The 11784-nt window shown below is 35.8% G+C and overlaps 3 protein-coding genes across 3 annotated transcripts in view; 1 reads left to right on the top strand and 2 right to left on the bottom strand.

The window, feature by feature from the left end:
- LOC106136140 (dynein beta chain, ciliary) overlaps nucleotides 1-2898 on the bottom strand; it is a 35466-nt gene extending 32568 nt beyond the window's left edge. The window contains exons 1-7 of the mRNA XM_060949154.1: nucleotides 2764-2898; nucleotides 2163-2267; nucleotides 1765-1939; nucleotides 1172-1338; nucleotides 858-946; nucleotides 491-594; nucleotides 134-322 (exon numbers count right to left, since the gene is read on the bottom strand). Of these exons, the coding sequence (XP_060805137.1) occupies nucleotides 134-322; nucleotides 491-594; nucleotides 858-946; nucleotides 1172-1338; nucleotides 1765-1939; nucleotides 2163-2267; nucleotides 2764-2772 (838 nt within the window). The 5' untranslated portion in view covers nucleotides 2773-2898. The remainder of the gene's footprint in view (nucleotides 1-133; nucleotides 323-490; nucleotides 595-857; nucleotides 947-1171; nucleotides 1339-1764; nucleotides 1940-2162; nucleotides 2268-2763) is intronic.
- A 486-nt stretch (nucleotides 2899-3384) lies between these two features.
- Nucleotides 3385-9053, top strand: LOC106136213 (DNA replication licensing factor Mcm5). Its single transcript, XM_013336689.2, has 13 exons — nucleotides 3385-3637; nucleotides 3953-4100; nucleotides 4365-4472; nucleotides 4827-4999; nucleotides 5189-5267; nucleotides 5450-5608; nucleotides 5964-6201; nucleotides 6468-6661; nucleotides 6851-6991; nucleotides 7158-7334; nucleotides 7630-7868; nucleotides 8032-8174; nucleotides 8479-9053. The coding sequence occupies exons 1-13, from the start codon at nucleotides 3483-3485 to the stop codon at nucleotides 8706-8708; spliced, it is 2184 nt and encodes a 727-aa protein (XP_013192143.1). The 5' UTR covers nucleotides 3385-3482; the 3' UTR covers nucleotides 8709-9053.
- Nucleotides 9054-9079: 26 nt separating this feature from the next.
- LOC106136215 (1,5-anhydro-D-fructose reductase) lies at nucleotides 9080-11568 on the bottom strand. The gene is made up of 6 exons (XM_013336691.2): nucleotides 11426-11568; nucleotides 11185-11352; nucleotides 10587-10790; nucleotides 9976-10226; nucleotides 9713-9863; nucleotides 9080-9458 (listed from the first exon to the last, which is right to left on the bottom strand). Exons 1-6 carry the CDS (start codon nucleotides 11489-11491, stop codon nucleotides 9288-9290), a joined length of 1011 nt encoding a protein of 336 aa, XP_013192145.2. The 5' UTR covers nucleotides 11492-11568; the 3' UTR covers nucleotides 9080-9287.
- Between the last annotated feature and the right edge of the window lie 216 nt (nucleotides 11569-11784).

Below are 11784 nucleotides of genomic sequence, written 5' to 3'. Positions count from 1 at the left end.
TTTGACTCGCATTCTGCTTCAGGGAATTTCAGGTCTTTTCTTTCCTATTTTAAATAGCAGGCATGACTATATAGACTATATGACTATAAAAAAAAATATTTTTAAATTTACTGAAAACTAAACAAGAACTTACAGGCAACAACATTGGTGAGCATAGACTTGAAGCAGCTAAGATAGACACTTCTAGTATCCTCTAGGTAGTGCGCCATTCGCTTCACGCGAGGGTCCCGGAGTTGGGAGTAAATGCCTTCCAAATTGCGCAGACGGTTCGCGTAGAATTCTATGTCTGCGCTGGGCAGCGGAAATTTCGTTCTTTTGAATGCTATTGGGAATTGAACAGGAAATGGTTAATTTTTTTGAAAATCTAACATTTTTCTACTTCAGACTTCAGTAGTAGGTAGTACATTATCATAAACTTTCATTAAATATTTTTTAACATTTGATAAAAAGAACATGCCTTTTAATTTTTTATATAAGGAACAATTTGTACCTATGTATGAATCTTCTTGCAATAAATCATGGACTTGTTGAGCCCACTTGATGATAGCGCCTTCAATATTCGTTTTCAAATATAAGTCCACGTCTTCACCATCACTGCAAAGAAATTCAGATTAATATGGCATCGCATACTACATTTAAGTATAATTAATAATTATTAATGCTTTAATGTATATAAACTCACTCTCTCTCTCTCTCAACTTTACCCGTTTGTTGCCAATTCTACTCGCAGCCGTGAGTCTCCGAACTTGGGGAGTGCTTGATCTAGTTTTCAATAATAAACCAAGTGATAAACCAAAATAAAGTTTAACTATTGTTAGCTAATTGGAAGATACCAAATCATAATGTCATCAACTTACCTTTCTCTGAGTCTCGATTCAGCGTGGTAGATGTTCTCGACCCCGGCTGGCATAGGCAGCATTATTTGACTAGACATCTCACCTTTCAGCTAAATTGCAATAAAGTTAAAAACTTAGTCAATTGACTGTATATCTCGGATTTCACTTTTGGGATTACTAGTCTAAGACGGTATCTAAGCTTACTGCGGTTACAAATTCCATAAAATAAAATTAGAATGCGATTTATGTGGTATTTGGTGATAATTAGCTTTACTTTTCTGTAAGTCTTATATTGGCTGTTTTTTTTTGGTTTCTAAAGAAACTCTTGCCCTTACCTGTGTCATAAGATTCCTCAAGTCGTTGATGTGTCTCTTCATGTCGTTGCGCACGATCTTTGGCCAGCCCTTCTGGTTCTCCGGATTACAGAGCAGCGGCCCGATCACCTCGTCAGCCATCACGCTGATGTCCATCAGGACGTTGCCGGATATCTCGCCGATTGTTACTGACTGTACGACAAAACTCATCATGATAACCTTTGCGCGCGATTGATTCGCCATTTAGATAGTATACCTAGATGGGAAGCTTATATTGAATCAAATGTGGCGCGTTTTAGTGGAAATCGACTTCTTGCCATCGCTTCCTTCTTACGTACGTACGAATATCGTATGCGGATACTTGGCTTGCCCAAAATGGTCGATCACCGCAAATGTTTTTTATACATAAGAAGATACCTCTAGTCATTATCTGTTTCTCAAAAAGCAAAGGCCTTTGTTTATTAAGTCTCTTCTGTGTATAATAGCAATTATGTTCTCTCACTTACTTATGGCGCGAAAGACAGTTTGTTCCATAATTAAACTTATACTTTCTGTACACTTACCATATACCATAGCTATTATAAAGTAGTATGAAATCAAAGTTAAATTAATACTTAACTTTCGAAAATTCGCTTGGGTAATTTTGTCATCAATGTTTCTTAGAAAGTACACCATTTTCCCCCTACTTATGGGAGGAAAATTGGTCGCACATGTTAGGAGTCCTGCAGTGTTCATGCGGAACACAATTATGTCGTATTTCGGCATGTCAAAGTATCGGAACAGAATGTGCTGAAAAGTGAAAAAATAAATAAACTCTTTATTGCACCATAAGAGTCAAACATATAAAACAGCACCAAAGGCGGACTTAATGCTAAAGCAATCCCTTCCAGTCAACCTTTGGATGGAAGAAAACCGAAACAAAAAAAGGATTACATAGTAGAGTTAAGTAAAAGTAGGTATAAAACTTAATTCTTAAAACCCATGCAACTACGATAAAATGCGAAGAACTTACTCTTTCATCGCCTGTTATGAACTTAGCCCATTTATCTATTTTCTGCTTAAGAGATTTAAGTAAATATTCACTGATAAACTCGAGGCGAGTATCCACGTCCTCTTTCTGGTAAGAAAAACAACAATAGTAATAAGCCTTAAGTTCTAAGAATGCAATCGGCATGATTACTCTAAATAAAAAGATTTGTAATGAATAAACTCAAATACTACGAGACTGAGTTTGATTAACTTTTGCACAAAGATAGCCATCTGGAAGTAAAAATGAACAACTTTTATTCCTGATAATTCCCACTCACAAGAGCAAAGACCCGGAAGAGAATGCCGCCCTTGCCCGAAGCTTTGCGTGTTATTCCTTTGTAGAATTAGTTAATAGTATGAAATATATCAATAGTACCTAATATGTTAACAGGTATGTATCGCAACTAATATCATACATGCAAACAAACTAATTGTTTGTCTCCTGACTTCTTTATAAGTTAAACTAATGAACCGTTTTCTATGAGATTTTTCATACATAGGTAGTTGTATAGTTTGAAGTAAAGAAAATAACAAAGGGTACATTTCACGCGGACAAAGCAGACGAAAGATAGACAAACACTTACATCGCCCATCTTGTAACAATGTAGTTATTTGTTATTCACCCAGTCATTATCCTTTTTTTTAAAGAAATCGATATAGTTTTTTTAGATATATGTGCAATGTATTATTTACATAATATTCCTACACCATAAACTATGATTTCGTATTTCATAAAAAAGAATATTGTTTTTGTTGCTATAGTTACATCATACAAAATCCTTATCCAATATTATTTGAATTTCGAGCCAATTTATTTTTCTTAATGCTGAATCATAATGCAATGCAAGACCATTATTGATGCTTTGCGTCTATGCTAAAGTGTAGCTAGCGTAAAAAGATTGCAAGCACAGATTTAAAAATATACATTGTAAGACATATTTTTTCTCTTCACTTCGTTCAAGCTTATTCGTACCTACAGTCGACTGTGGGAATATATGAATATGACCTACTGTTCATAAAAACCAAACCCACGGGATATCAAATGTTCATCCTTCGTTTCAAATATTCTTCATTTTGATTTATAAGTAGGTAAAATAAAAATAATTTTGTAGTAATGATGTTGTTTTTGTTTTTTGCCACAAGTTCATTACAAATTAAAAATGTAAATATAATTTTGACATATGTTGCTGTCATTTTTTCGCGCTAAAACTTGTTTCCGTTGTGTTGTGCTGTGCTGTTGTTTGTTTCAGTTTTTGTAAAATAAGTATTCTACTTTCTCCCTATTTACTAAATTGAACTAAAAATGGAAGGATTTGATGACCCTGGTGTCTTCTTTTCCGATAACTTTGGAGTAGAAGAAAACGAAAGTCAAGATCAGATTAACCTCCAAGCGGTGAAGAAAAAGTTCAAAGAATTTATGCGACAGTTTCATACTGACAATTTTGATTTTAAATACAGGTAAAATTTCTTGCAAGTAAATCAATTATTTATTAAAAATAAAAAGAAGTCGTCTCCATAAAGTGCACAGTTCCATGTTGGTACTTGTCATTATCGCTGCACTCTTGCTACTTTTTCCTAAAACTTTTTATGTCAGCTTGTGGGTTTAGGCTAGGTATTATATCTAATTTAAATATAATCAGTAAGGCTATATACGAAGACATAATACGGCTCTATTTTGGAATCAAAAAGTGAGAAGACAAAACCATTGACAAAGTTTGTGAACAAACTCACAGGCCAAGTTGTTAAGTTTAAAAGATAATATTTTTGTTTTAGGGATGCCCTTAAACGTAATTATAATTTGGGACAATTTTGGGTAGAGATAAATGTTGAAGATTTATCTAGCTTTGATGAAGTTTTAGCTGAAAAACTTTATAAGAAACCTACAGAGCATTTGCCCATTTTGGAGGAGGCTGCAAAAGAGGTAAGACATTAATATCTTTTAAGCATTTATTTACCTATTTCAATATAATTATGAGGTGTAATATTACAGCATCATGTGGTTAGATTACCAGAAGCATGTCAACCTCCAGTTTGTATTCACCCACATCAGAACATTTGAAAAGTGGCTGTATGAATTTTAGAATCTTACCTGTTTCAAAGTACCAATTATGATGCCTTTATACTGAAGTCACCACAAGAGATTGCTAGAAAATTATTGAGCATTATAAAAATTATTTATTTTCAGTTGGCTGATGAACTAACAGCACCGAGACCCGAAGGAGAAGAAAAGGTTGAGGATATACAAGTTCTACTGTCTTCTGATGCTCATGCCTCTAATTTGAGAGAATTAAAAGTTAGTACTATGTTTGAATTTTATTGTTGAGTATATTTATCACTGTATTTTGTATTTTATCAATCACTGGTTGACTACTGTGCAGTGATTCTCCAGTGAGTCTACATGGCAATTGAAATAAAATAATTTGTATTTAACAAGTATTAATGGTAACTTTTCTATGATGGAATTAGTGGTGATTTGGTGTCTGTGTTCACATCACAAACACTTCTCAGAACATGTACAAAATTTATGAGCTATCAGGAAATCTGAAATAGGAAAAATAAAAAAAATTGTTTTTGATATGAGAAATGGATCTCACATCCACTTTTGTTGGTCCTAAATTAATTAGATTTAATTTTACTTACATTTTAGTCTGAAACTGTGTCCAGGCTTGTGAAGATACCTGGTATAGTAATATCTGCCTCTGGAATTAAGGCCAAAGCCACCAAAATTTCAATACAGTGCCGCTCTTGCCGTAACGTCATTCCTAACTTACCTGTACGGCCTGGTCTAGAAGGATATATTTTGCCAAGAAAGTGTAACACGTAAGTAATTCACAGGTGTTATTTTATCAAAAAGAAATTTTAAATTGTCAAGAAAGTCTAAGTTATTTTAATATAGCTTATAGTGCTATATTAAAATAACTTAGACATGCATATTATTAATGCTAAAAATAATTAATTCCGTATTTAGTATATTGTAAGGCATAATAAATAATTGAAATTTTTTGACAGGGAGCAAGCTGGTCGCCCGAAATGTCCTTTAGACCCATATTTTATTATTCCAGACAAGTGTAAATGCATTGACTATCAGGTAATTTGAAATAATTTATTGTTATATCTAAGTTAACTTACAGCTAATATTTTAGCACTAAAAGAATACCTCAACTAACTTTAAAACTCAGTAAAGCTTCAAATAAAGAACAAATGTTTCTGATTTGTCACTTTAAATATAAGCCCTTCATTTCACATTTTGTTATATTTTTTTTTTACTAGGTACTGAAGTTACAAGAAACTCCTGAGAGTATCCCTCAAGGAGAAATGCCTCGTCACTTGACAGTATACTGTGAAAGAGTACTTTGTGAAAAGGTTGCTCCAGGGGCCAGGGTCACAGTCCTAGGAATCTACTCTATCAAGAAGATCGCAAAAATTGGGGTAAGTAAAGAAACTTTAACAAAAAATAGGAAAATAACAACTAAATATTACCACAAAGTCTACTTTTGCATATGATTTACTGTTGACTTAGAAATTCTAGTTAAACTAATTTTCTCCCTCAATCATAATATAAACATACTATTATGAGAAACACACTTGATCTAAAAGAAAAATAAATTAGGCTATGTTAAAATTGGTTCTTTCTTTCACCTTTAATAACACAACACATATTACCTTATTTGATGACACTGGGAACACAGGCACACCTGGGTTGTCATAAAAATATAAGATTAATAGTCTCTGGCGTAAGTCGAGGTAAAAGCATCAATGTTTTAAATAACTTGGTTTTCCACAGAGAGAAGGCCGTGATAAAGGCTCAGTAGGAGTTAGATCCTCATATGTTCGCGCCGTGGGGCTTACAGCCGAAGAAGCTATTACAGGGGGCCTGCGCCCCTTCACCGCCGAGGAAGAGGAACAGTTCAGAAGATTGGCAGCGTCGCCAGATATATATGAGCGGATCGCCAGATCTATCGCGCCTAGTGTCTTCGGAGCTGTTGATATGAAGAAGGCTATTGCCGCTTTGTTGTTTGGAGGTAAGTTATTTTGTCAATACGCAATCCCGATCAATCTACAATACATCCAAGGAACGAAAAAAATATACCGTTTTGGTTGCACTAATTTTATTTTATCTTTTGCGGCAAGAACGTTAATTGATATCGACAAAATGGTGTAATGGAGCTTTCAGTTTAGTAAACTTTCAATATCACAGAACTATTTATCATCGGATATTTCAGGCAGTATTGAAAAAAGTTACTTCATAATTACCAATCACTAACATATAGCTCACAATCTTGTTTAGGTTCTCGCAAAAGACTCCCTGATGGTTTGACCCGTCGTGGTGATATCAACATCCTGCTCCTCGGAGACCCTGGTACGGCTAAATCCCAACTGCTAAAGTTTGTGGAGAAAGTCGCTCCCATTGGAGTCTACACGTCAGGAAAAGGTTCCTCCGCGGCCGGTCTCACCGCCTCGGTTATACGTGACCCCGGAAGCGTAAGTAGATTCAACAAAAAATATCTTAAAGTTTATTGGTAAAACCTTATTTAGTAGTGTTGTGCCTATCACAAAAGAACGACGTGCAAACTTATTTACGAACCATTCCAATCAAAAATGTGTGCCAAATTTGTTTAGAATACGTTAATGTGGAACAAACAGTTAATATCAATCTGATACTATTTCCAGCGTAACTTCGTAATGGAAGGCGGAGCGATGGTACTGGCGGACGGCGGCGTGGTCTGCATCGACGAGTTCGACAAGATGAGGGAGGACGACCGCGTGGCCATACACGAGGCCATGGAGCAGCAGACCATATCCATAGCCAAGGTAAGTTATACTAACTGTGGTAAATTTGATGAAATTCGTCTATTTACCGTAACCATGTGATTAAAAAATTTACAAGATAAATTTGTAATCTATAGCTAAAAAATACTCAATTTTCCAGTATAATAACTGTCACAGAAGATAAAAACATATATATTTTTGTTTTCAGGCCGGAATAACCACCACCCTGAACTCGCGTTGCTCCGTGCTGGCCGCTGCCAACTCTGTGTTCGGCCGCTGGGACGACACGAAGGCGGACGACAACATCGATTTCATGCCCACCATCCTCTCCAGGTTCGACATGATCTTCATCGTCAAAGATGAACACGACCAGTCGAGAGATATTGTAAGTATATTTGGACAGTTTAAATGTACATATACATATATATTTAGATATATATAAGTTATTCAGTATGCGCGTTACATAAATTTGATTGTTTGATGATCTTTTCATTTTGCACTTTTTAACTCCAGCTTCAGTAATTATAAATGTTTATTGATTATTAATACGATTGAAAAGCGTTTTCGGTGATCCATTTTGTCAACAATTTAATAGCTAATTGTTTTGTATAAATACTGCTTGATAAGCAATGTTAAAAAAGGGTTTCCAAAACATAATTCTTAATAAAAAAAAATTACAGACGCTAGCAAAGCACATAATCTCAGTCCACATGGGTGGCGACACGTCCCACGAGGCAGTGGGCGAGTTGCCCCTGAGCCTGCTGCGGCGGTACGCGGCATACTGTCGCGCTCGCTGCGGGCCCCGACTGTCCGCCGCCGCGGCCGAGAGGCTGCGAGCCAGATACGTGCTCATGCGCAGCGGCGCCGCCAGCCACGAGCGACACGCCGACCGACGACTCTCTATACCCATCACCGTCAGGTAATGATCGGTACCTATGTACCTGTACTCTCAGGCAACTAGTTCCGTAGCTTTAAATTCACCACGTTAAAATTAAAATTTCCCATTATTTATTCTCTCTACATCCTTTCGCAGGCTTAATTTCGAATTGTGACGAACTTATTTCATGTAAATAAATTTTTAGACAATTGGAAGCCATTGTGCGCATCTCGGAGTCGCTGGCCAAGATGCAACTGCAGCCGTTTGCCAACGAGGCGCACGTGGCTGAGGCTTTAAGATTGTTCCAGGTGTCAACTCTCGATGCCGCTATGACAGGCAGCTTGGCTGGTAAATATTCATCCATATGCATATTATTATAGCATATATATCCAATTGATTTATCATTCAACTGCTGGACATAGACCTAACCATATATAAATTGGCGTGCATACAGCGTCACTCTGAATTCTCTTTTAAGCTTCCATACCAGTATATAGTCGTCATTCCAGAACCCTTTAGCCCCACTGATTGTCCTAAGGTTACATGTAAGTGGTAAAAGTTTTGATTTGACTTGTTTCTGCAGAGTTGCGATAGATCTATAAATTTTAATTTTCTTTATTGCACAATACTGTACATTCAAAAATGTTCATAGGGGCGGAAGGCTTCACCTCCGAGGAAGATCACGAGATGCTATCCCGGATAGAGAAGCAGCTGAAACGACGGTTCGCGGTCGGCTCTCAGGTGTCTGAGCAGACCATCATACAGGACTTCCTGCGACAGAAGTACCCCGAGCGAGCCATACAGAGGGTCATACACGCCATGATACGTAGAGGGGAGCTGCAGCATAGATTGCAGAGGAAGATGTTGTATAGGCTGTCGTGATTTCTTAAAATGTTGATCATGTGTGATAGAGTGGCGATGAAAGTTATGTATATTATTTTTTAGTGTTGCCAGTTTATTACTATTTTAGTTGATATCAAATTGGCGGGACCTTTATAGTCTTTTTTTTTAAAGTCTTTGTTATTTTGTTGAAGGGAAAAAGTCTTTTGTATAAAATTCAGGTCTCCCGCTCAAAAAAATTACAAGTAAACAAAGATTTCCACCATGTACCATCTTTTAAGACTTAATAAAATTTCTATTATGCAGGTTATTACATTTGAATTTTCGCCGTCACTTAATATGTTGAATTGTAATCTCAATCAAAAATAAATAAATACATCATCAATATTCAAATATTTTATTCAGGGTAAAACAAAACCATTAACTTTAACATAATTTATGCTCAAAGCACAATAAATTAACATTCTTCATCAGTCCTTTCGTAAAGCTATACAGCAAGCGTATATTGCATATACCTACTGCTGTTACGATATGACTCTGTCATAGCATATTTTAAATCTAGTTAACAATTAATTGGAGGTAGTGATAGACTAGAATGTTTATAATATATCAACACGCTTATTAAACTTGAGCCGCCTCTAAAGCAGGCAATTTAAATGGGTATTCGGGATGCTTTTCTACGCCTTTCCAAAACAGGAAATTGAAGATGCGCCCACTCTCGCCTTTGTCTAACTTTTTCAACACATTCATTTCCGCTGGTAGCAATTCGAAGTCGTATATATCCATATTTTCCTACAAACAGTATATGTAAATATTTAGTTATTCTGGCAGTAAATGGTAATTCTTTTACTGTTATAATATAACCCGACATTCACAGTACAACTCACGAAGGTTTTAAATAATATATTCTTAATATATGTAGGTACATGACATAAATTATGTAGTCTAATGACTAAAAAGGTTGAGGATGGAAACAAGCAGACATTATAGATATCCCATCTATCTACATATTTTCATCGTTCTCTTTCATTATTTGTTTTTCATACCTTCAGTCTATGCTCGCTTGTACTCTTCGGTATAACTACGATTTGTTGTTTCACCAAGAAATTTAGCAATACTTGAGCAGGCGTCTTCGAATGATTCTCAGCTATCTGTTTTACTTCTGGCAGCCCCAATAAGTCAGGAAAAGTATCAGGACTGGAATAGAAAAATAAGATATAAACACATGTATTATAAGCTATTTACAGGAAAAATTAATATTATTCCCAAATAGTCTAAACAATCGAAATAAAAATATTTAAGTACCTACCTATAATTATACTTGCTAACAAAATGGTCCTTCGCGCCGGGACTACCAAGCGGCGCATACGCAGTCACTATGATATCGTGGTCGGCACAGAATTTTCGCAGCTCCATCTGTTGGAAATACGCGTGCAACTCCACCTGCAGAACCTGTGGCTTTATGGTGGCCTCCTTGATGATTTTCGATATCTGAGCCTCGTTGAAGTTTGATAGTCCTAAGTTGCGAATACGGCCTTCCTCTTTACATTCTTCCATTTTCTAAAAAACAAAGGCAGTGTTTTACTAACCATTACTTATAAATGGACAAGTTTTTTACGTCCAGCTAGCACCATTACTACAAAGATTTGGAATGGTACTGATAAATGGTACAGTCTAACTAGTACCGGACAAAATAGAGTAAAATATTATAAGGGAGAGGGCCTCATATATAGAGGGTAGGTATGTTGAACCAAGTTGATGTTTTCGATTGCAAAATTACGAGTACTATTTTATATGGGTCTAGGATCTTGTCAAGATTCGACATTCACTTCCAAATTTTAATAAGGATCAATGTTATGCGCTCAAATTCGTAACTAAACGTGAATGTCGAACTTTAGAATCATGCACAAACATTCTCACTTTCCACGTTTCGACATGATTGGTTTCCATATCTAGCTCGTACTCTCCGTTGGGCTTGACGAGCGGCGTCAGCTTGTCGGGGTCGTAATGGAAGCCGAACGCCACGTGGATCAGGTACAAATCTACGTAGTCTAGCTGGAGACGCTGAAGCTGCAAATCTAGGAACTTCTTTACGTCGGACGCGCGGTTACCAACGTGCGGCAACTAGAAAGAATAAAAGAGACTGTTTTATTGGTGCATAAAATCAAAACATATATATGTACAATAAACTTAACATCTTTTTCAAAACTTTAATATTTAAAAAATCGGATTTTTATATAAGACTGCAAAGGTAATTAAATACATAAATCAACACTCAGCCGAACTCTAAACGACTTTGACAAACGACATCCGCAAAACCTGAATGAGTTAAGTTTTAACCAGATTAAACCTAATAGTCACCACAACAGTAGTTATCATAGAAGCAAAAATTGAAAATTTCCTAACTTACTGTCTTTAAAAACAAGCTTTTTGAAGCAGAATATTAATAAGGGGATAGACATTTAATTCCATTTAAATTTAATTACATATATATGATCAAGGGCATTGATTCACTAACCTTGGTTGTAATAAATAAATCTTTTCTTGTACCTTTACCATCATTAATCCACTTTTTGATAGCATTTCCTATTGCTTCCTCATTGTTATAATTAAATGCTGTATCAATATGTCTGTACCCGAGATCCAACGCCTTATATACTACAGTTTCTATAACATCTGGCGGAGCCTGAAATTAAAGAATACATGCGGAATACATTTGAAACCTTACTTTTCGTACAAGCAATTTGTTTTACAATTACCTGCCAAGTTCCTAGACCCAAAGTTGGCATTAAATCTTTAGTTGGCGATAATGTAACAAATTTCATTTTTCTTATTTTACTGTAAAAGGTGAAACTCCGTACTGAATTAATAAAAGTGAAGCGCACTTGGATGCCACACTTCATATATTTTCAGGCTGAAGTAAGATGCAGTCTTGAAATATTGGCAAGAAGCCAAAACCGCTCAGAAATGAATTGTATCCTGGTTTCAGACTAATACGCTATCTACTAAAAAAAATAGTAATGTTATCGTAAACATCTACGGAAACTGAAAAAACATCATCAATGAAACGTGATAGTTCTTTGCAATTATTTGCGATACATATGTATTGATTTTTCGT

The sequence above is a fragment of the Amyelois transitella genome, chromosome 18, assembly GCF_032362555.1.
Source record: "Amyelois transitella isolate CPQ chromosome 18, ilAmyTran1.1, whole genome shotgun sequence".
Classification (NCBI taxonomy): Eukaryota; Metazoa; Arthropoda; class Insecta; order Lepidoptera; family Pyralidae; genus Amyelois; species Amyelois transitella.
Note: the sequence above shows the minus strand (reverse complement) of the source record. Positions and strands in the feature narration are given on the sequence as shown.